The 23,875-nt window shown below is 54.6% G+C and overlaps 2 protein-coding genes across 3 annotated transcripts in view; both read right to left on the bottom strand.

The window, feature by feature from the left end:
* Window positions 1–5,015, bottom strand: part of LOC116513284 (RING finger protein 145-like) — a 10,075-nt gene extending 5,060 nt beyond the window's left edge. Inside the window, 1 exon segment of the mRNA XM_032224300.1 lies at window positions 4,953–5,015. Coding sequence (XP_032080191.1) covers window positions 4,953–5,015 — 63 coding nt within the window.
* A 3,291-nt stretch (window positions 5,016–8,306) lies between these two features.
* On the bottom strand, window positions 8,307–22,046 carry LOC116513362 (RING finger protein 145-like). 2 transcript variants are annotated; one of them, XM_032224396.1, is made up of 10 exons: window positions 21,756–22,046; window positions 20,573–20,681; window positions 19,589–19,680; window positions 18,418–18,653; window positions 16,614–16,801; window positions 16,347–16,487; window positions 15,193–15,375; window positions 13,498–13,645; window positions 11,787–12,143; window positions 8,307–9,918 (listed from the first exon to the last, which is right to left on the bottom strand). In XM_032224396.1, exons 1-10 carry the CDS (start codon window positions 21,922–21,924, stop codon window positions 9,616–9,618), a joined length of 1,926 nt encoding a protein of 641 aa, XP_032080287.1. In that variant the 5' UTR covers window positions 21,925–22,046; the 3' UTR covers window positions 8,307–9,615. The 2 variants fall into 2 exon arrangements, with proteins under 2 accessions (XP_032080287.1, XP_032080288.1); XM_032224397.1 differs by lacking the exon at window positions 21,756–22,046 and having other exon boundaries at window positions 20,581–20,662.
* Between the last annotated feature and the right edge of the window lie 1,829 nt (window positions 22,047–23,875).

The raw sequence follows: 23,875 nt of genomic DNA, 5'->3' as shown, positions 1-23,875 counted from the left end.
CTGGAAGGGAAAGTGGGGGGCTGGGGGAGAGGGGGAAATCGGGGGGGAGGCAGAGAGGATCGGAGGGAGCAAAAGTTGGGGCGGGGGTCTGGCAGAGCAGGCGGGAGGGGGAGGCGGCTGGGCTCTCCCTCCCCTCCCCTCGCCGGCTGCGGACTTTACCGGAGCGGCGGGCAGGTCGGAGCGCGGTGCGGGGCTCCTTCCTCCTCCTCCTCCTCCTCCTCCTCCGCCGCTCCCCCCATTGGCCGGCAGGAGCAGCAGCAGCAGCCGCCGCCGCGGGTCCCCGGGGAGCAGCCCGCCGGCCGGAGCGCCCGCCGCCCGCAGCCGCCGCCGCCGCCTCCTCCGCCGCCTCCGCCGCTGCTGCTGCTGCCTCCGACGGCCGGCCTGGCCGCCCTGGTGCTGCTGCCCGCCGTCCTCCTCCTCCTCCTCCTCCTCCTCCCCTTCCCCGTCGTCGTCCTCGTCTTCGTCCGGCAGCAGCAGCAATCAGCACCGCCAGCCAGTGCGGCGCGGGCCCGGGCGCAGCGTCCAGCCGCAGGGGGAGCGGGCCGCCGCCGCCTCCTCCGGCCGGGCCGAGCCGGGCCATGCCGCCTCCCTCCGCCTCCCAGGGAGGAGGGGGCTGCAGCCACCGGGCCGAGCAGGCTGACATCATCGGGGAGGGGCGGACTCCAGGGGACGGACGGAGGCGGCGGCGGCGGCGGCGGCGGGGATGACCGCGGGAGGGGCGCGCTGGGCTCGGCCGCCTGGCGGAGACCCCCCCGCGCCCTCCCCGGCCATCCCTGCCTCGTCCCCCCCCTCTCGCAGCCCCTCCCCGAGTCTCCAGCCTCGGAAAGTGCCCCTCAAAGTTTGGCAGGCTCCCCCCTCCATCTCCCCCTCCCCAGGGATCTCCGTTCCCCCAGACCCCCCTCAAGGGGCCCCATCCGCAGCCCCCCTCTTTCCCCAAAGCTCCCCCCCTTTCCTCAATCGCTTCCTTTCCAGCTCTGCCACCCCTCCTTTGGCATTCAGACGACCCCCTCCCATCCCAGGCCAAGCTAGGATAACTGAGTTGGAAGGGGCCTTGGAGGTCATCTAGTCCAACCCTCTGCCCTGGCAGGAGACCCTACACAGCATTTCTGACAGAGGGAAGACCCGTCTCTTCTTGAAAGCCTCCAGGGGCGAAACTCCCATAACTTCAGAGTGACGGAATAATAGCAGAATAAAAACAGACTTGGAAGGGACCTTGGAGGTCATCTAGTCCAGTGGTCTCCAACCTTGGCAACTTTAAGACTTGTGGACTTCAACTCCCAGAGTTCCTCAGCCAGCAAAGCTGGCTGAGGAACTCTGGGAGTTGAAGTCCACAGGTCTTAAAGCTGCCAAGGTTGGAGACCACTGATCTAGTCCAACCTCTCCTCCCGCCCCCCCCCCCCCAGTCCAAGCAGGTAGACACAATTTCCGTGCAGATAAAAATGCAGGTTTTATGTAGCCGATGCTCCGGTCCTGAGTATGGCGTGGGGGGAACAGGGCTCCCCGACTCCCCCCCCCCACACACAGACATTTAGCGGTGGGGTTGCTGGCTTGTATCAAGCAGGTTTGGGGAATTGTCTGAAGGCGGCCGATGGACCCAGGTAGCCAACTTTTGCAAACAGCCTCAGCAGCTCCTGCTGAATTTCCTTTGCCCACCTTTGTGCATCCTGAAAAGTGGTTTTTTTGGGGGGGGGGGAGTGTGTTGGTGCAACTTTCCTAAGTGGGGGCGGGGGGGGGGTTGTTGAACCTCCTCACCTTTGCAGGATTTAATTCCCTGGGATTTTTATTTGCAAGCGTTGCAGGTAGTTCTCGACTTATAACAGCTTCTTTTAACGACCGTTCGAAGTTACTGAGAAAAGTGACTTACGATCCTTTTTCACACACGCGACCCTTGCAGCATCCCCCGGGGGGGGGGGGTCACGTGGTCCAAATTCAGACGCTTGGCAACTGACTCACATTTGTGACGGTTGCAGAGCCTGGGGCTGGTGGTGGTGGTCAGATGATCCCTTTTTGCGACCATCCGATAAGCAAAGTCCATGCAGAAGCCCAGATTCACTTAACAACTGTTTTACTAACCTAACAACAGTTAAAAACTGTGGCAGAAAAGGTCGTAAAACGAGGCAAAACTCACTTAACAAATGTCTCGCTTAGCAACAAAAATTTTGGGCTCGCTTGCGGTTGAGATAATACAGGTAGTCCTCCAACTTACGACCACAACGGAGCCCCGGTTTCTGTTGCTTAGCAAGACAGATCTTAAGAGAGTTTTGCCCCATTCTACGACCTTTCTTGCCACTGTTGTTAAGTGAATCCTTTCAGCTGTTTAAGTTAGGGACATGGTCGTTAAGTGAATCTGGCTTTCCCGTTGGCTTTGCTTGTCAGAAGGTCGCAAAAGGGGCATTGCGTGACACCCCCCCCCCCCGGGACACTGCAACCGTCATAAATACGAGTCAGTTGCCAAGCGTCTTAAATCAGGTGACTTCACAGGGATGCCGCAATGGTCCTAGGTGTAAAAAAACGTCCGTGCAAATTGTAACGCTCACTAAAAGAAAACTTGTAAAATGAGGAGTCGTTTTATGCTTGGTGGGGAAGCAGTGTTGTGTTAGAAATCGGGATTCTCTAATTACAACAATGTTCTGTTGTTTGTAAACCCACTAAAATCCTCTGGGAGTGGCGGAAGAGTTATAATTGCCCCCCCCGCCCCTCCCACCATCCCTCCCTCCCTCCCTCCCTCCCCCATTAATTGCTCTTGGCTCCCATTGCTGGAGGGCTCAACCCAGGGGATTCCAAGCGTGGCAGCTTTTAAGACTTATAGACTTCAACTCCCAGAATCCCCCAGGGAGAGTGCTTTAATAGCAATAGCAATAGCAGTTAGACTTATATACCGCTTCATAGGGCTTTCAGCCCTCTCTAAGCAGTTTACAGAGTCAGCATATCGCCCCCAGCAACAATCCGGGTCCTCGTTTCACCCACCTCGGAAGGCTGGAAGGCTGAGTCAACCCTGAGCCGGTGAGATTTGAACCGCTGAACTGCAGCTAACAGTCAGCTGAATTGGCCTGCAGTACTGCACCCTATCCACTGCGCCACCTCGGCTCTTATCTATCTATTTATATTTATCATCTATCATCTATCATCTATCTATCTATCATTCATCCATGCATTATATCTGTTTATCATCTATCTGTCTGTCTATCTATCTATCTATCTATCTGTCATCTATCTATCAATAGCAATAGCAGTTAGACTTATCTACCGCTTCATAGGGCTTTCAGCCCTCTCTAAGCGGTTTACAGAGTCAGCATATCGCCCCCAACAGCAATCCGGGTCCTCATTTTACCCACCTCGGAAGGACGGAAGGCTGAGTCAACCTTGAGCCGGTGAGATTTGAACAGCCGAACTGCAGAACTAGCAGTCAGCTGAAGTAGCCTGTAGTGCTGCATTTAACCACTGTGCCACCTCGGCTCTTTAAGAGGGGAGGACTACAACTCCCAGAATCCCCCAACCAGAAGGCTTTAAGATGGGTGGACTTCAACTCCCAGAATTCCCCAGCCAGCATGGGGAATAATGGTCGCAACGTGTGTTCCCACGACTCTGGAATACTGCCACCGTCCTAAATACGAGTCAGTTGCCAAGCGGCTGAATTTTGAATGCTGCAAAAGTTGTAACTGTGAAAAACTGTCCGAAGTGACATTTTTTTCAGTGGCGTGATTTTGAACGGTCACTAAACAAAGTGTCGTAAGTCGAGGACTACCTGTGCAGATGCCCAAGATGCCCCTCTGGACGTCTGTGAGGCTGAATGAATGAAGGGCTTGAGGACTATAAGTCTTTGATTTGTTTAGTGACGGTTCAAAGTTAATGACAGCACTGGGGTGGGGGAAACTGACTTAGGACCAGTTTTCACACTTACGACCGTCGCAGCATCCCCGGGGTCACGTGATCCAAATTCTGACGCTTGCCAACCGACTCACGTTTATGACAGTTGCAATGCCTCGGGGGTGTGTGTGTGTCACATGATCCCCTTTTGCAACCTTCTGACTGGCAAGTGACTCTCTTATCAGCTGCGACTCACTTAAGGACTGTGGCCAGACAGGTCGTAAAATGGGGCACAGCTCACTTAATAAATGCCTTGCTTAGCAACGAATATTTGGGGCTCAATTGCAGTCATAAGTCGAGGAGTCCCTATACTAAGTTTTGCACATGCTTAGCTGGAGGAGAGCTTTAATTCTTTCTTTTTTTTAAATCATTTATTTCTTTTCTAGCATTTTTAACTTTTTTTTTCAGGAATAATTTCAGGATCTGCACTCGCATCCCATCCTGGCTCACTTTATCTAGATTTCTTCCAAATTTATTTGTTCATTAGATTTGAAAATCCCCCTTTATTATTATAAATAACTCATTCATTTACTTTTTTTTTTTTTTAAAAAAGGTCTTTCTCTAAATCAGTGTTTGTCAACCTTGGCAACTTGAAGATGTCCGGACTTCAACTCCCAGAATTCCCCAGCCAGCATTCGTGTATAAACAGTGTCTAGGACAGTGTTTGTCAACCTTGGCAACTTGAAGATGTCCGGACTTCAACTCCCAGAATTCCCCAGCCAGCATTCGCTGGCTGGGGAATTCTGAGAGTTGAAGTCCGGACATCTTCAAGTTGCCAAGGTTGACAAACACTGCTCTAAATCACTTTTTCCCACTGCCGTTGTAACCTTGAAGTCACTAAATGAATCCTTGCAAGTCCCACCTGCATATTTTTTCTACCCCCGTCTGGAGGAATAGAGTCAAGTCCGAGGCGCGTTGGCGTCCATCCCATTGAGAAGGTCCCAACAGGCGCCGGAAGGTTGAGTGGACACCAGTTGTGAAGAAACCAACACAACATCATCAGGAGCCAAGCTTTAATTGAGGAGGACTTGATGTGCAGGGAGAAGAAGGAAAGGGAGGTGGACACGTGGTTTTGGAAGACCTACCTCCAGGATTGCTTGCCCTTGTGTGAAGAAACACTTGGTGCCTCCTCTGCACTTCATGACCATTGGACGTGTGGGATGAAGGGGCTCCAGAACTCCTATTAGGGCTCTTAAGGTGCCCCCCCTGTTGTGGCGGAGCTGGAAGCAGATTCGGAGAGTGAGGAGGTTGGAAAGGAAGATGGGCCAGTTCTGGAGTCTGGGGAAGGCTCGGATGAGGGCTCTGTGTCGGAGGCAGAGATGGGCTGTCTGACAGTTATCAGCTGCTTTGGAGTCAGACATCAGTGAGGCAGAAGAACAGCTGGAGCCTGTTCCCAGTGTGCGCATGCACAGAGCTGCCAGACGAAGGGAACAGCTAAAGGATGAGGGTCGACTTGGGAATAAGGCCACAGGTGGACGGTGAATGGCCCCTCCCAGAGGACATAAAAGAGGAGCGGAAGGGGAGTGGAGTTTGCAGGAGACAATTAGTTCGCTTCATTGGTTCGTGACTCTCCGAGGCTCCAAGTTCTGCAGAGATCGGCATGGAAGCTCTCCAAGCCAGATAAGGTCTGTGACTATAAATCCTCCCTCGAAAGACTTTGCTGGGTGTGAAGGAGCAGAATTCACAGTCAATTAATAAAAGGGGTTTTTGTCGGGACGAGGAGTTGGCTTCAGGTTCTCGGGAAGCCTCGGTCAGAAGACCCCCTAAGCCGACTCCTTGTGGTGTAGCTATCTGAAGAAGGCCAGAAGTCAAAACTGAGCCAGAAGACCACCAAACTTGTGGAGAACTTCAACAGCTGGCACTGTGGCGAGCCGATCTGGTGTAAGTCAAGAACGTATGACCAGATGCCTCTGGATGTTCTCTTAGTGACGGATGCAGTTTTTTTCCCCCTGCTGGGGAAAGGTAGGGGGGGGGGCTAACTCTCAAGGGGGTCTTCACCCTAGTCTCTTTAATCTGAATTCTTCCAGGGTTGAGTTGGCAGAAAAAAATAGGCCCGCGTAAATTGGTGGCAACCAGATGATTGAACTCTTCTCCACCCCATGGATGAAGGTTACAGTTTTATGGTGGATAATTTAAGGCCGCCATGGAGAAAACTCCCCCTTCTTCTCCCAGCCGGTAGCAGCTGCTGCCAGAAGAAGCACCACCAAATCGCTCTTATTATGGTCTGGCAAGTTCCGGAGGAGGAGAGTGGTTGGAAAATATTACAAGTCCCAAAGGTGATTCTCCCCCCCCCCCCCCAAGAGGCATCCAGATTCATTACCCAACTAGGTCACGTCATCAATGCCACAAAGGAGTGGGGTTTGAGGAAAGGAGGAAGAGGACGACTGTGAGGTCCTCGGTGCTCTTTGAGGTTGGGGGGGTCATCTTGGAGACATTTCAAGACCCAACCAGCTAAAATTGCCAGTGCTAGAGGGGAGTGGGGTTTGCGGAGAGGAGGAGGAAGACTGTGGGGGTCTGTTCTGACAGAGGCTTCCAAGGAGCCTGAAGCCAACTCCTTGTCCCAACAAAAAACCCTTTTATTAATTTGCTGTGAATTCTGCTCATTCGTATCCAGCAAAGTCTTTCAAGGGAGGATTTATGGTCACAGACCTTATCTGGCTTGGAGAGCTGCCAGGCCGGTATCTGCAGAACTTGGCAAGGAGTCTCGGAGAGTCATGAACCAATGAAGCAAACTAATTGTCTCCTGCAAACTCCACTTCCCTTTTATTCCCTCTGGGAGGGGCCATTCACCGTCCACCTGTGGCCTTCCTCCCAAGTCGACCCCTGTTCTTTAGCTCTTCCCTTCGTCTGGCAACTCTGTGCATGCGCACACTGGGAACAGGCTCCAGCTGTTCTTCTGCCTCACTGACGTCTGACTCCGAAGGCAGCTGATAACTGGCATATGGCCCTGGCCCCCTCTCTGCCTCCGACACAGAGCCCTCCTCAGAGCCTTCCCCAGACTCCAATGTTCCTCCTCAAGCTCCTCGCTGCCCGAATCTGTTGGCGGGCCACAGCAGGGTCCTTGATGCTCTGAGCTGGGTGATTTTCTTGCAGACGTTTCATTGCCCAGCTAGGTAACATAATCAGTGCTAGAAGGAAGTGGGGTTTGCGGAGAGGAGGAGAACTGTGGGGTCCTTATTGCTCTCTGAGCTTGGCTGTTTTCTTGCAGACATTTCATTACCCAACTAAGTAACATCATCAGTGCTTGAAGGGAATAGTTTTGGGAGGAGGAGGAGGACTGTGGGGTCCTTGGTGCCCTCTGAGCTTGCAGACATTTCCTTATCCGTCTAGGTTACATCATCAGTGCTAGAAGGGAGAGGGGTTTGCTGCATTCACACAGAGTGTCTCATGTGCGCCACCTGTATACAGAGAGTTGAAATCCACCCATCTTCCAAGGCTGGATGGGCCAATGAAATTTCCCCAGCCGCCAGATGTGCTGGTTTCCGAGATTAACAGGCAGGGTTTTTCACCACTGGGACGAATCCTTGTTCATCCCTTCACAGACCCAATTGTGCACCGGGTTACACAACTCAGTTGTGTGACGGCAACCTGAACCCCTGATGACCTGCGAAGGAAACAGAAAAAAAAACCGCCCCACTCCCAGTTTAAGAAAGCAGCTGGTCCAGAGTGGTGCGGATTGTCCTTTGGAGCCGAGTGACCCATTTGAGAGTTGGAAGGTACCTGGGAGGTCTTCTAGTCCAACCCCGTTTAAGCCCTCTATACCAGTGATGGATAATTTTTTCAGTGGTGTGTGCGGAAAGCGTGCGCCATAATGCAATGCCTGCCCAGCCCCCCCTCTGCGCATGTGTGTGTGACCGGGTGCCCCACCCCCAGGGATGCATGGACCTCCCCCACGTGCACCCCACCCCCGCACATGCGCTTGGCACGTGTCCCGCCCCCCCTGTGCATGCGTGTATCGGTTCACCCTCCCAGCTCTATACCATTTCAGACAAATGACTGTCCCGTCTGTTCTTAAAAGCCTCCAGTGATGAAGCACCTACAACTTCTGGTGGCAAGCTGTTCCACTGGCTAATTATCCTCACTGTCCTGAAATTCCTCCTCAGTTCTGGGCTGCCTCTCTCCTTTGATTGGTTCTGCTTTCAGGTGCCCTGGAGAATAAGTTGACCCTCCTCTTCTTTGGGGCAGCCCTTCAAATATTGGTTGACTGCGATCACGTCGCCCTACGGAATTACGAGTCAGAAGGGACCTTGCAGGTCATCTAGTCCAACCCCCTGCTCAAGCGGGAGGCCCCAAACCATTCCAGGCAAATGCCGGTCCAGACTCTTCTTAAAAGGCCTCCAGGGTGGGAGCACCCACAACCCCCGCAGGCAAGTTCAGCAACAGATCTTGACTGGACCGACGCACAACGCACACCAGGGTGCAAGGAAGACAACCGGGAATCCACTCACAACGGAGATATTTTAGAGAGTCAAAGAATTTGCCGTTCGCACGAAACCGCCCAATTCCTGCCCTTCTCCCCCCACCCTATTAAAAAGTCCACCCGTGTGATTAAATCTTTTTGGTAAAGTTAAGCCCACTTTGGCACGTCAGATTTTAGCGGCTGATTCTTCAGGATTTGAGGGTTAATCATGCTGGTCGGGTTTGAATTTGAGGGGGGTCCCACTCTGGGGTTAATGACCCCATAATCCCCCCGCCCCAATCTGTCCTCTAATTGTGGGTTTTTTTTCTTTTCTTCCTCTTCGCATGCTGGAAATCCACCCCTCCCCTTTATTTCACATGTACCAATTTTTGCCCATTTCAAGACATGTAGACTTCAACTCCCAGAATTCCCCAGCCAGCGGGGGGCTTATGGCTGGCTAGGGAATTCTGGGAGTTGAAGTCCACGTGCCTTAAAGTGGCCTGCATGCTTTATTTAGCCAGAGAGCAAGAGGCCTGGGGCGGATCTTCTGCAACACAACTACCACAACACGCAATGGGCAGAAGAGGGTAGAGAGGAATTCTCACCTGCGCCGTGTTTTGTGGCCTCACTGGGCTGGGTCACCCCTGGGACGCCAGGCGAGTTACCTGCCCGCCTTATGGACTTGCCAAATGCCACCCGTTGCTCCCCCTTCCCCAAAAATCCACGAGGAAGCCGCAGAGCCCAGCTACCAGGCTGACGTCAGCCTGCCTTGTTCGGAGAATCGAGCCGGCGGGTTTTCCGATCACAAAAAAAGGTGAACGCAGCAACGGGCTTTCCGAGCCCCCACTGTGCATGGTTTGAAAAATACACTTCTCCGGTTGAGGTTCCTGAGTTAGACCGGCAAAAGGCAATTGACAGGGTAAGGGGAAGCCGGAAGGCAGGTTAGGGGATACAAGGTTTTTTTGGGAGAAATACCCGCGAGCGACGGCTGAGGGTCAGGAAGGGATGCGGGGAGGATGTTCCTGAGACTGTCCAGTTGCTCACAGATAGCGTCCGGTTTCTCCTGAACCTCGCCCACAATCTCTGCATCGCGAGGATGGCTGGCGGTTGTTGCCGTGATCCTCTCCCGACGCCCCTCGGCACTCCGAGGCGCCGAGGGCCAAGGGGGACCGGTGCCTCATTGCACACTGGGTAATCTCAGAGCTCGCTTTGGGGAAGGTGCTGCCCCATACACCGGACCTCTACCGATTCCCTGAGTTTTTCCGGACTTTCCAGCACAGGCAGTTGGTCATTTCCTTTTGCGGTGGGGGCTCTTTCTTGGGACAGCCCAGATACAGCCCCTCGTGGACTCACAGGGTCTTCCCAGCAGACCCCCGTGGCCGAAGCCCAGGCTGCTCTGCGCAACTCGACGTGCCGGGGTCCAGCGGGCTGTCATTGTTGGCGTCTGCTGTGTTCTGGTGGCTGACGGATCGGCCACGCTCCGGCTGGAATGTCTCCTCTGCTCCAGCGTGGCTTCGCTGGACTTCCCGGGTCGCCGGGACTTGAACCGCCTGGTGGCAGAGGGGACAGGTGTCCTGCACATAGAACCACTTGCGAAGGCAGCCTTCGTGGAAAATGTGGCCGCAGGGCATGATCACGGCGAGGGTCATTTCCTGAGAAAAAGAGAGAGAGAAAGGGAGGTGAGGAGAAGAGACCTGCGTAGACCTGAGCTTGGAGTGGGTTCATTTATTCATTTATTTATTAGACTTATATACCGCTTCATAGGGCTTTCAGCCCTCTCTAAGCGGTTTACAGAGTCAGCATATCGCCCCCACAGTCTGGGTCCTCATTTCACCCACCTCGGAAGGATGGAAGGCTGAGTCAACCTTGAGCTGGTGAGATTTGAACCGCCGAACTGCAGATAGCAGTCAGCTGAAGTGGCCTGCAGTACTGCACCCTAACCACTGCGCCACCTCGGCTCCTGGATCTCGGCCACGTCCACAAATGACAAAGAATTCACCTGGAACGAAGATCTTGCTACGGTGAATTTGAGGGGATACAGGTAGTCCTCGACTTACGACCATCATTGAGCCCAACATTTCTAAGCGAGCCAGTCGCGAAGTGTCCCATTTAACGATCCTTTCTTGCCAGAGTTAACTGAATCCCTGCCGTTGTTAAATGAGTGAAACCATTGTTAAGCGAATCTGCCTTTCCCCTTGGCTTGAGTTGTGCCCCATTATGCCACCTTTCTTCACCCCCATCGTTCAGCGAATCACTGTGGTGGTTACGTTAGTCACACGGTTGTTCAGTGAATCCGGCTTTCCCCGTCGACTTCGCTCGCCAGAAGCCCGCCCACGCGGATTGGCGTGAGCCCCCCGTCACATGTACGTGGTCACATGTAAATTGAGATCATGTGACCGTGGGGAAGCTGTAACGGTCGTAAGTATGAAAAACAGTTCCTCACTTCACTTTTTTCAGGGCGGTTGTAACTTTGAACCGTCACTGAATGAACCGGTTGTAAGTCAAGGATTAGTGCGGCGACTCCGGGCTGGATTTTTAAATAAATGCTGCATTTGTGTTTGTGGGATTCAATGTAAATTTCAGAGAATCCTTGGCAGTTGAATGAAGGAGGGTAGGGAAGACAAGAGAGTCTTTGGGAAGTGTAAGGAACCTTAAAAGCTGGACGGGACCTCAAGAGATCATCCATCCAACCCCTTTGCCCAGGTGCCTATGGAGATTCTCCGTCATCCAGGTCGTGGTTGTCCAAAAGGATGTTTTTCCTTTTTCAAAAAGTGACTGGACTTTCTGTTTTTTTTTCTGAAGATATTTCGCTTCTCATCCCAGAAGCTTCTTCAGCTCGGCATGAATGGTGCAGAACGGAAGGATTTACACTCCTCGCACACACGAGAAGCGAAACGTCTTTCAGAGGAAAACCAGAAAGTCCAGTGTTGGGAAAGAAAAACACCACCGTTGGGACCCCTCGTGTTGTCATATAACTCCTTGGGTAGGTGTGGCGGTCACCCATGGCCCAGTGCATAACAGGGCATGCGCAGCCACGCTGAACCACACAGGTGTCTTTTCTCAACACTGGCCTCATGGACGAACCACGGGTACTTCACACCCTTGCCCAGGGTTTAAAACGGGGGTGTCTGACTCAAGGCCGAGGGGCCAGAGCCAGCCCGTGGGGGGCTTAGATCTGCAAAGAGTGAACGGCCTGTCCGCGATGCCTCTGGAAGCAAAATCGGAGCTCCGTGTTCGCCGGCAGAGGATTGCAGGAGATTGTTGCAGCCTAAAACGGAGCTTGGAACCCCGTTTTCATTGGCAGACGCCAAGCTGGCCACACCCTCCCTGGCCCCGCCCTGCCACAGGTCAAATGCAACTCTGACGCGGCCCTCATTGAAATCGAGTTTGACACCTCTGGTTTAATCCATCCTCAAGCTATCTGGATGCATTACAGCACAAAGCCCATCAGGTCTCCCCAGTGGGGGAGAGGGGGACGCAACCGCTCACTCCTCGCGGTGAGGGTGAGGGGGCAACTCACCTGGAAGCAGATGGCACACAGGTCGTTGTGGTCCTCCAGCTGCCTGCTGGTGGCCCTCGGTAGCAAGCCGATCTTCTTGGCGGCCTCCCAGCGGAGCGAGAAGTTCTTCCAGCCGGATCGGGCCCTCAGCCAGACGTTGAAGTAGCAGTGGACGATGATGACCGAGGCCCCCAGCCACGTCCACTCCCCCACGATGGAGCCCCAGGTGCCGTAGCTCACCACACACAGGGCCACCAGGAACTCCAGCACCCGGCTGACGGCCTGGACGCAGTAAAGGATTTCGTCCATCTTCTCCACGGGGGTCTTCTGCAGGAGCTCGGACAGGAAGAGGCCGTAGACGAAGAGGGTCCCCGTCACCTACGAGGGGCAGGGGAGTGAGCTCGGCTCCCACCCTCCTCCTGACGACTCGGGGGGACCCCGAAGACTGGGCTGTGCCTGATGGGTTGTTGTGGCAGCTTCATCCCCTGGAAGCTTTCAAGAAGAGACTGGGCTGGCCTCGGTCAGAAATGGTGCAGGGTCTCCTGCTTGGGTGGGGGTTGGTCTAGATGACCTCCAAGGTCCCCTTCCAACTCTGTTAATCTGTAAGAGATTGGGTACCCAACGGGGGAAGCTTCTTACTGGGGTAGACTCCGGTAGTCCTCCACTTACGACCGTTTATGGAGTGACTGGAGTTACAATGGCGCTGACAAAAAGGGACTTAGGACGGTGGTTCACACTTACGACCGATGCAGTGGTCACCTCACCTAGTCAAAATTCAGCAACCTGGCAACAGACTCCTAATTATGACAGTCGTGGCATCCCCCGGGGTCTCGTGATCCCCCTTTTTTTTAGCTTTCTGATGGTACAGAATTACAGAGTTGGAAGGGACCTTGGAGGTCATCCAGTCCAACCCCCGTCCAAGCCCTACTCCATTTCTGACCGAGGGCAGCCCTGTCTCTTCTCGAAAGCTTTCAGGGATGAAGCATCTAACTCTGTCATTCTGTCTTCTGTATAAGTTAGGAAGGGAAGGATTGGGGTAACATGACGGCAGTGTTCCAATATTTGGGGGGGCTGCCCCAAAGAAGAAGGAGTCAAGCTATTTTCTACCTGAAGCCCCTGGAGGGAGGACAAGAAGCAATGGATGGAAACTAATCAAGGAGAGAAGCAACACAGAACTAAGGAGACAGTGAGGAGAATTAACCAGTGGAACAACTTGCCACCAGAGGTTCTGGATGCTTCATCATTGGAGGTTTTTAAGAGATTGGGACAGCTCTGAAATGGGATCTCCTGCTTGAGCGGTGGGGGGGGCTGGACTAGAAGACCTCCGAGGTCCCTTCCAGCTCTATTCTGATCCTGATTCTAGTCAAAGAGAAAAACAACTAAAGAACTAAAGAAGGATTTCATGACAGTGAGGACAATTAGCCAGCGGAACTGCTTGCCACCGGAAGCTGTGGCCGCTCCATCACTGGAGGTTCTTAAGAAGAGGCTGGGCGGCCTCTTGTCTGGAATTGGGTAGGGGGGGGGGTCCCCCGCTTGAGTCAGGGGTTGGACTAGAACAGTGTTTCTCAACCTTGGCAACTTGAAGATGTCTGGACTTCAACTCCCAGAATTCCCCAGCCAGCGAATGCTGGCTGGGGAATTCTGGGAGTTGAAGTCCAGACATCTTCAAGTTGCCAAGGTTGAGAAACACTGGACTAGAAGACCTCCCAGGTCCCCAGAAAAGCTCTTGTACCTGCAGGGAGGTCAACATGCAGCTGGAGATGAGGATGACCAGCCAGAAGTCCAGCTGGAAGAAGTGGGCGATCTTGTAAGCCATGACGCCCGGCGTCACCAAGAGAAACAGGCACAGGGTCACGCCACGGAAGTGTTTCCAGAAATTCCTGCAAGAGGGGAGGGGGAGAATGGTGTATGTGTGTGTGTTGGATAGAGCAACGGATGAGGAGTCGTTCCCCCCCCCCCCCCCGTTCTGACCTAGGCTTCCCAAGATCACGAAGCCGACTCCTCGTCCCGATAAAACCCCTTTTATTGAGATTGAAGGGAATTCCTCTCCAGCAAAGTCCCGGCCGACAGTCTTTCCAACTACGGACTTTATCAGGCTTGGAGAGCGGCCAGGCCGATATCTTCCAAACGCCAGGCTGTAGCAGCAATTCCTTGGCAAGGAGTCAGGAAGAGATCTTCACTCGAATGAATGGAATTAATTGTCTCCTGCAAACTCCACTCCCCTTTCGCTCCTCTTTTATTCCCTATGGGAGGGGCCATTCACCGTCCACCTGTGGCTTTTACTCCCAAGTCAACCCCTGTTCTTTAGCTGTTTCCTTCTCCTGGCAGCTCTGTGCATGCGCACACTGGGAACAGGCTCCAGCTGCTCTTCTGCCTCACTGATGTCTGACTCCGAAGGCAGCTGATAACTGTCGGACGGCCCTGGCCCCCTCTCTGCCTCCGACACAGAGCCCTCCTCAGAGCCTTCCCCAGACTCCGGGACTGGCCCAGGTTCCTCCCCAACCTCCTCACTCTCCGAATCTGCTGCCGGCTTCACTGCCCCCCCCACAACCACCCCATTTCTCAAGCCAGAAGGGACCACCCTGGGGTTAGATGGCATCCAAGAAGGCAGTCCTCGACTTACGACCCCAATTGAGCCCAATGTTTCCGTTGCTGAGCAAGGCGGTTGTTGAGTTTTGACCCATTTTACGACCTTGCTTGCCACCGCTGTTAAAAACAAATCCCTGTGGTGGTTAAGTTAGGAGCACGGTCGTTAAGTGAATCTGACTACCCCCTTGACGTTGCTGGTCGGAAGGTCGCAAAAGGGGATCATGTGGTTCCCCTGGGACGCCAGAAGCGTCATTAATATGAGGCAGTTGCCCAGTGGCTGAATTTTGATCACGTGACCATGGGGATACTACGACGGTCGTAAACGTGAAACATGGTTGTAAGTTGCATTTTTCCCCCCAGTGCTGTTATAACTTCAAACGGTCACTAAATGAACTGTTGTTAAATTCGAGGACTCACCTTGAGGTTGTCGTTTTGAATGGCCGCTAAGCATCTGGTTGTAAGCCGAGGACCACCTGTAGATAAATACAGGGGGTCCTCAACTTACGACAGTTCATTTAGTGACTGTTCGTAGTTACAACAGCACTGGGGAAAAAAGTGACTCAGGACTGTTTCCCACACTTATGACCGTTGCAGGGCTCACGTGATCAACATTCAGACCCTCCACAACTGACTCACACTTACGACGGCTGCACGATCACATGACGCAGGGGGGGAGCCGGATTCCCTTCACGACCGTGACAAAATGGGGCAAAGCTGACTTAACAAAGGTCTCGCTTAGTGACGCCGTTTTGGGTCGTACGTCGAGTATCCCCATCTTCTTCCCAGCTGCATGGAACGCCAGGACTGGAAAAAGCTCCCCCCCTCCCATCCCCCCTACCTGTTCTGCGAGGCCCCCAGACCCAAAAGGACCGGCTCGGCTATTTCGGTCACGGACTGGAGGGTGGAGGTGGCCACGATGAAGAAGATGATGGTGAGCAGGTAGGTCCTCTGGAGGAGCTGGAGGCCCAGCAGGCCCGTTTGGATGGCCAGCAGCAACAGCGTCGCCCCTTCCGTCACGCCCCTTTGGAGAGAGGTGGGGGGGGTGGGAGGTCAAAAGAGATGGAGGGGGGGTCATGTTACTGGAGACCCTTGGAGATGGGTTTCGGGAGAGGGGAGAGGGGAGAGAAAGAGGAAGGGAGGGAGAAGTAGAGAGGGAAGAGAGAAGGAGAGAAAGAGAACGAGGAAGGGGGAAAGGAGAGAGGGACAGAGAGGGAGGGAAAGAGGAAGGGAAGGAGAAAGAGAGAAAGAGGAAGGGAGGGAGAAGGAGAGAGGGAGAGGAAGGGGGGAGAGATATAAAGAGAGGTGGACAGAGGGGGGAGAGGGAAGGAGATAGAGGAAGAGAGAGGGAAGAGAGAAGGAAAGAAAGATGAAGGGAGGGAGGAGAGGGAGAGAAAGAAAGAAGAGAACAGAGGGAGAGAGGGAGGGAAAGAGGAAGGGGGGAGAAGGAAGAGAAAGGGAAAGATAGATAGAGAGGGAAGAGAGAAGGAAAGAAAGAGAAAGGGAGGGAGAAAGAGAGGGAGAGAAAGAAAGAAGAGAATAGAGGGAGAGAGAGGAAAGACAGAAGGAGAGAATGAGGAAGGGGGAAAGAAGGAGAGAGGGGGGAAGCGGAAGGGAGGGAGAAGGAGAGAAAGGGAGATAGATAGAGAGGGAAGAGAGAAGGAAGGAAAGAGAAAGGGAGGGAAAAGGAGAGAGGGAGAAAGAAAGGAGAGAACGGAGAGAGGGGGAGAGAATGGGGAAGGGAGGGAGAAGGAGAGAGGGAGAGGAAGAGGGGGAGATATAAAGAGAGAGGGACAGAGGGAAGGAGATAGAGGGGGAGAGAGGGAAGAGAGAAGGAAAGAAAGAGACAGGGAGAGAAAGAGAGGGAGAGAAAGAAGAGAACAGAGGGAGAGAGGGGGAGAGAAAAAGGGAGGGATGGAGGAGAGAGGGGGATATATATATATATAGTGAGAAGAGAGAGGGGGGAGAAAGAGGGAGGGAGAGAGAGGCTCTCACCTGTGGGTGACGCTGTCATCCTGGAGGCCTCCGCAGCCACTTAAATAGAGCCTGGTCAGCTGGAGGAACCCCAAGGCCAGGTAGGAGACGGCGCAGGTGAGTCCGAGGAGGGAGTAGGGGGAGCTGCAGCACCTGGCCACGCTGGGGAGGCCGAAGAGAGGAGAAGGTGGACCAGCTGCCCCAGGGATGCCTCCCCCTCTTCCACCGGAGGGCAGCCCCCCCCCCATCGCCCTCGCAGCCCCTCGTCCCAGGTGCAGCCCCTCCTACCTTCTGAGGAGGAGGAAGAGGCAGCCCTGCTGGGGCCGAAGGGGGCCGGAGGAGGAGGAGGAGGAGGAGGCCAGGCTGAAGATCTGCAGGACGAAGAGGACCAGCCAGAAGGAGCAGAAGACCACCGGCAGAGCCAGCCGCCTCCAGAGGGACCCGGCCAGAGTCACCAGCCGATCGGCCTCCGGGTCCTGCAAGGGGAGACACGGGGGACCCCACTCGGCTAAGGACGGGCGTGCCGACACCCGCCAGCATCCAGTGGGGGCTTCCTAAGGGGAGGGGGAGGAGGAGAGCCAGCACAACGACCCCTCGAGGCGGGCAGCTGAGAAGTGGAGAGGGTGAGATTGCCACTCTCACCAGCCCCGGCTTTGCCCTCCTGGGTGGTCTCCTCCCCACAGCCACCAAGGCCTCTTCACGCCAGGCTGCCCTGGAGAAGCCACCCTGGGACTGAGGGAGGGGCAGCAAGGGCCCTTGGAGGGGGAGGGAGAAACATTGGGGGGGAGGAGGAGGGAGAGGGGGAGAAGAAAGAGGAGGAGGGAGAGAAGGAGGAGGAGGAAGAGGGGGAGAAAAAGGAGGAGGAAGAGGGGGAGAAGAAAGAGGAGGAGAGAAGGAGGAAGAGGAGGGAGAGGGGGAGGAGGAAGATAAGGAGGAGGAGAAGAGGGAGAGAAAAAGGAGGAAGAAGAGTGGGAGAAGAAAGAGGAGGAGGGAGAAAAGGAGGAGGAGGAAAGAATGGGGAGGAGGAGAAAGAGGGGGAGATGAAAGAGAAGGAAGAAGAAGAGGGAGAGGATGAGGATGAGGGAGTGGGGGAGAAGAAGGGGAGAAGGAGGAGGGGGAGAAGAGGAGGAAGAAGAGGGAGAAGTGGAGATGAAAGCGGAGGGAGGGAAGAGAAGGAGGAAGAGGAGGGGAGGGGGAGGAAGAAGAGGGAGAGGGGGAGAAGAAGGTGGAGGGAGAGGAGGAGGAGGGAGAGGGGGAGAAGGAGGAGGAGAAAGAGAAGGAGGAAGAAGAGGAAGAGGATGAGGAGGGAGAGGGGGAGAAGAAGGGGGAGGAGGAGGAGGGAGAGGGAGAGAAGAAAGAGGAGGAAGAAGAGGGAGAAGAGGAGATGAAAGAGGAGGGAGGGGAGAGAAGGAGGAAGAAGAGGGAGAGGGGGAGAAGGAGGAGGAGGGAGAGAAGAAGGAGGAAGAAGAGAGGGAGAAGAAAGAGGAGGGAGAGAAGGAGGAGGAGGAGGAAAGAGTGGGGAGGAGGAGGGAGAGGGGGAGGAGAAGGAGGAGGAGAAAGAGGAGGAGATGAAAGAGAAGGAGGAAGAAGAGGATGAGGAGGAGGGAGAGGGGGAGAAGAAGGGGAGGAGGAGGAGGGAGGGGAGAAGAAAGAGGAGGAAGAAGAGGGAGAAGAGGAGATGAAAGAGGAGGGAGGGGGAGAAGGAGGAAGAAGAGGAAGATGGGGAGAAAGAAGAGAAAGAGGGCGAGATGAAAGAGGAGGGAGGGGGGAGAAGGAGGAAGAGGAGGGTGAGGAGGGAGAGGGGGAGGAAGAGGAGAATTGTGGGGTCCTTGGTGCTCTCTGAGCTGGGTGGTTTTCTTGCTGACGTTTCATGACCCAACTAGGGAACATCATCAGTGCTAGAAGGGAGTGGAGGCTTTAGGAGAGGAAGAGGAGGAGGACTGGGGGTTCGTCCTGGATGCCCTCTGGGGTTTCCTTTCAGGACCCAATGAGTCATTAGTGGTAGAAGGTTAGTGGCCAGGGGGAGGAGGAGGAGGAGGAGGAAGGGAAGGCCGAGCCCCCCCCACCTGCAGGAACCCCCCCCCCTCCTTACCTGCAGGATCTCTCGGCAGCCGCGCACAGCCCCGCGGAGAAGCCCCAGGAGGGAGGAAGCGGCCGCGTGGAGGAGCTGCAGGGCCGCCAGGGCCGCCCCGCAGGAGCTGACGGTGGGCAGAGCCTGGGGAGGGAGGCAGCACAGCCGGGCAGCCAGCGGGAGGAGGGGGGCGCAGAGCAGCCCCGCCTGCCGGGTCTTCAGCAGCAGAGCGCAGAGGGCGATGACCGCCACCTGCCCTGGGAGGGACGCAGAGACGGGGGGGGGGGGGGAGGGAGAGTAAGCGCCTCGCCCAGAGTGCCCGTCCACGCTGGGCCGCGAGGGGGGGTGGGCTGACCACCCACAGCAGCTGCCCCTTCTGCCCCCCCCCCGAGTCCTCAGTGGTCACCCCCCCAATGGGAATATGGAGTTGGAGGGTCCCAGTTTGGAGTTTGGGGTGCTGGTTAAGGCGGGAAATTGGGAGATGGCGAGTTCTAGTCTTGGGTGACCTTGGGCCAGCCATTCTCTCTCGGCCCTCAGAAGGCGGCAATGGCAAATGGGAGAATCCTCCGAAAGCCTTTGCCAAGAAGAGGGCCGGGAAGAGCCCAGGCAGTCATCTTCCTTCTTCCCCTCTTCTTTCTTCTTTCCCCTCTTCTTTCTTTCCTTCTCTCTCCACCTGTCTCCTTTATTCCTTTCTTTCCTCCCTCCCTTCTTTCCTTCCTTCCCCTCCGTCTCCTAGCATCCTTTCTTTCTTTCCTTCATTCTTCCCTCCCTCTCCTTCCTTCCCTTTCTCCCTCCGTCCATCTCCTTCCTCTCTTCCTTTTTCTCCTTCCCTTCTTCCTTCCCTCCCTGTCTCCTTCCTTCCTTTTCCTTCTCCTTTCCCTCTCATGTTTCTTCCATCCTTTCTTCCCTCCGTCTCCTTCCTTCCTCTTCCCTCCCTCCCTCCTTCGTATTTCCTCCCTCCCTCCCTGTCTCTCTCCTCCCTTCCTCCCTCCCTCCTTTCTTCCTTTCTCTCTTTCCTCCTTCCTTTCCTCTCTCCCTCTCTTCCTTCCTTCCCCCTCTCTTTCCCCCAAATTCTCTGCAGCTAAAGCCAAGATCTGCCTGTCACCAGTGCCCCATTTTCCAACAGGCCAACACATCAGGGGACCCCCCTCCCCAAAACACACCACCGCGCCCCCTCCCCCCAATTCCTCACCAGTCATTGCAGTGGCAAAGTGCCCCAGGGCCACCGGGTCCTCATAGATGGCGCCCTGGAATCCATGCCCCACCTCATGGTCTATGTAGTCCCTGGAAGAACAAAACAGAAAGCCCGCTCGGTTTTCTACAGGAGCCCCCCCCCCCAATTTGTGGACTTCAACTCCCAGAATTCCCCTGCCAGCTGAAGTCCACCAATCGTGACAGTGGCTGTGTTTGGAGACAAATGTAATAGGTTAGTAAATAAATACAATAAGCAAATGTAATGAATAAGGGACAAATGTGAATTAATAAATGTATACATGTAATAAATTAATGGAGTGAATACATAAATGTAATAAATGTGACAGACGGTTCCTTCAAATCAATAAATTGGATCGATTGTTTAATAAATGAATATGTTTTATAAGCCAGTACCTTTAATCGATAGAATACATTGAACAGCTGAATAAAAACAGCCCTGCAAGGTAGGCCAGGTTACACGAGGCGCCCCCAATGAGGGTCCAAAGCCAGGGCACTTCCCACCCCTCCTCCCAGGGGGCAGTGTTTCTCAACCTTGTGTTTGAGAACCAAATGCTGGCTGGGGAATTCTGGGAGTTGAAGTCCAGACATCTTCAAGTTGCCAAGGTTGAGAAACACTGTCCTAGACACTGAATTGTTTATACACGAATGCTGGCTGGGGAATTCTGGGAGTTGAAGTCCGGACATCTTCAAGTTGCCAAGGTTGAGAAACACTGTCCTAGACACTGAATTGTTTATACACGAATGCTGGCTGGGGAATTCTGGGAGTTGAAGTCCGGACATCTTCAAGTTGCCAAGGTTGAGAAACACTGTCCTAGACACTGAATTGTTTATACACGAATGCTGGCTGGGGAATTCTGGGAGTTGAAGTCCGGACATCTTCAAGTTGCCAAGGTTGAGAAACACTGCTCCAGGCTGTGTTTGTGTTTGTGTGTGTGTGTGTGTTGTGATACATCCGTCTTACCAGGCTACCTGGTGGGACAGGTAGAGTAGCAGGAGGGCCAGCAGGTGGAGGTAGAGTTGCACCAGGGAGAGGAGCGGGAGCACCAAGACCATCAGGCACAGCAGGTGACCTCAAGAAAGGGGAGAGGAAGTTACATTTCCTACTTTGATCTCAATTGCAAACGGGCTGGGCCGTACGTTTCATAAGTAAATACAGGTAGTCCTCCATTTATGGCCACAACTGAGCCCCGGCATTTCCATTGCTAAGCGAGACAGTTGCTAAGGGAGCCTTGCCCCATCTTACGACTTTTCTTCCCTGTTAAGTGAATCCCTGCGGATGTTACGGCGAGTGAAGCGGTGGTTAAGTGAATCGGGTTTTCCCAGGTCACGAACCCACCCCCCGCCCCCTCCAGGGACACTGCAACCGTCATAAACGCGAGTCACGTTGTCAAGCATCTGAATGTACATTGCGGCACCAGGCCGCAATTGGGGGAGAAAACAGTCCCAAGTCATCTTTTTTCATGCCGTTTTTAACACTCTGAACGGTTGTAAGTTAAGGACTATCTATATCAAGGTCGGTTGGCAGGATTAGGGCCACGCAAAGACCCCACCCCAAAATTCCTCCCTCCCTTCCAGCAACTCTCCCCCGCCCCCCCAGGGCCCCATGGGAGTTGGAGTCTCTCCCCCCCAGCAACTTTCCCTCCCCAATGCCCCATGGGAGTTGGAGTCCCTCCCCCCCCCAGCAACTCTCTCCCCAAGCGCCCCATGGGAGTTGGAGTCCCTCCCCCCCAGCAACTCTCCCTCCCCAGCGCCCCATGGGAGTTGGAGTCCCTCCCCCCAGCAACTCTTCCCCTCCAGCGCCCCATGGGAGTTGGAGTCCCTCCCCCCAGCAACTCTTCCCCCCCAGCGCCCCATGGGAGTTGGAGTCTCTCCCCCCCAACAACTCTCCCTCCCCAGCACCCCATGGGAGTTGGAGTCCCTCCCCCCCCAGCAACTCCCCCTGTGCCTCTAGCACCCCATGGGAGTTGGAGTCCCTCCCCCCTAGCAACTCTCCCCCCACTGCGCCCCATGGGAGTTGGGAGTCCCTCCCCCCCCAGCAACTTCCCTTGCCCCTCCAGCGCCCCATGGGAGTTGGAGTCCCTCCCCCCCCCAGCAACCCTCCCCAGCCCGCGTGCTCTCCGGGTGGTGCCCTTTCCGCCCCTCACCGGCGTAGTAGAGGCCCCAGAGGCGGCCCCCCCGCAGCTGAAACTGCCCCGCCAGGGGGCGCCCCGAGTCGGCGAAGGCCTGCGCATCCCACCGGTAGAGCAGGTCCAGGAGGGCGACGGGGGGCACCCGCAGCACCACGTTGGCCAGCCGCTCCAACCGGCGGGGCATGGCGGGGGAGGGGAGGGGAGGGGGGGCGCTGGGCTGACGAGCCCCCCTCCCGCCTCTCACGCCCCGCCTGAAGCCGCGGCGGCCACCTTGGGTCAGGGCACGCCGGCGTCTCCGTCGAGCGCCACGTGGCGGCGCAATTTTCTGCGCGCCGCCATGTTTAGTGAGGGCATGTGGGGGTGGGAGGGAAAGGTCGCTCCTTCCGGCTCTGTTGGATGGGACTCCGCCTCCACCTCGGGCGCCCTCTGGAGGGCATGGAAGGAAACGGCCGTTGCCCGCAGCTGGGTTGTCTTATTTCACACGGGGGCTGCGAGGCGCGTTTTACGGAAAGGGCTGGAAGGGACCTCGAGGTCTTCTAGTCCAACCCCCGGCTCAAAGCAGGAGTGAGTTTATACCTCCCTATGCTATCCAGTGACTTCTCGAAGACCTCCAGTAATGGAGCGCCTAAAACTCATATTAAGAGAGTTGGAAGGGACCTTAGAGGTCATCTAGTCCACACACCCCTCCCCCAAGCAGGAGACCCTACACCATTCCTGACAGAGGGCAGTCCAGTCTCTTCTTGAAAGCCTCCAGGGATGAAGCTCCCACAACTTCTAAGGGCAACTTCTGTTCCATGGGTTGATGGTTCTCACGGTCAGGAAATTCCTCCTTATTTCCAGGTTGAATCTCTCCTTGGTCAGTTCCCATCCGTTCTTTCTTATCTGGCCTTCAGATGTGCCTTGGAAAATAGCTTGACCCCCTCCTCTCTGTGGCAGCCCTCAAATATTGGGAGACTGCGATCATCCTTAGTGATGTGTAGTTTCAAGGAATGCTGCTAAAGATAGTATCAACTTGTCATATATTGTGAAGTTCCCGTGGGTCGACCATGAGGCCAATGTTGAGAAAAGACAGGAGACAAATTTTCTCGGGATGGAGCGACCCAGATTGGGGTCTGAGAGCCCCTTTTATTGAGACAGGACAAAGGCAGGAGGAGCAATAGCATGTGATTAAAGACAGCCTGTAAAAGTACAATTTCTAATCTACTGCTCAGGAAAGTTCTCTCTATATATGGTCAAATCCTGGACGTCAACGGTAGAGCACATCTCAGAATGTTATGTTATGCACTATCAGGTTGTTATGGCTTTCTAGGAGTTTGTTTTCTCCTGTGTGATTCAGCGTGACTCTGCAGGCCCTAGTATGAACTAGGCCATGGAGGACACACACCTGCACAAGGAACTATATTACAACAATATATAGCAGGGGTCTGGAGGAATTCTGGAAGTTGAAGCCACAAGTTGCCAAGGTTGGAGACCCCTGATCTATAGCACATAGAGCAGGGATGGGGAATGATGGCCCCTTTACGGCTTATGGACTTCAACTCCCAGAATTCCTGAGACGGCAAGGCATGCAGAAATTGGCCCACGCGAACAAGCAAAGCCCTTTTCCATGGGATGCAGGCAACATGCAAAATCATGCTGCCTGCATCCTGTTTCTCTGGTCCACGGAAAAATCATCTGTCCATAGAAGCGGTCTCTGGAGCCCCAAAGGTTGAGGGGCACTGCCCTAAAATACCCCCTTAGCTCTATTCTGATTGATTGATTGAAATGGAGCAAAGAATCAAAAAGCAAATGGCATGACTTTACGCAGCCAGGAGGTGGCGCCAAAGGCTTTCTTATGATAAAAGACGCCTGGTGTGTGTGTGTGGTGGGGGGGCATCTTCCTCCTTTGTGGCTAGCAAGTTTGGGAGTTCTAGACCAGGGAAAGAAGATCTGGTGAAGGTTGGGGTGCAGCCGAAATTCAGAAAACCAGTCCTGACTTACGGCCATTTGTTTAGTGGCCAAAGTTACAACGGCGTTGAAAAAAAATGACTTTATGACAGTTTTTCACACCCTCCCCGTGTTCAAAAGAAAATCCAGATGCTTGGCAGCTGTCTCATATTTGCGACGGTTGCAGCAGTGTCCCCGTGGTCACATTT

The sequence above is a fragment of the Thamnophis elegans genome, chromosome 9 (genome assembly GCF_009769535.1).
Source record: "Thamnophis elegans isolate rThaEle1 chromosome 9, rThaEle1.pri, whole genome shotgun sequence".
NCBI lineage: Eukaryota > Metazoa > Chordata > Lepidosauria > Squamata > Colubridae > Thamnophis > Thamnophis elegans.
This window is presented reverse-complemented; position numbering and strand designations above follow the sequence as displayed.

Excerpts from the sequence above, each read along its gene's own strand:
- LOC116513362 (XM_032224396.1), bottom strand. The coding sequence starts at position 21,924 with ATGCCCCGCCGGTTGGAGCGGCTGGCCAACGTGGTGCTGCGGGTGCCC. Across the intron at positions 13,646-15,192 it reads CTGGGGGCCTCGCAGAACAG|GAATTTCTGGAAACACTTCC; the intron begins GTAGGGGGGATG and ends CCCCTCTTGCAG. Across the intron at positions 12,144-13,497 it reads GCATGTTGACCTCCCTGCAG|GTGACGGGGACCCTCTTCGT; the intron begins GTACAAGAGCTT and ends TGCCCCTCGTAG.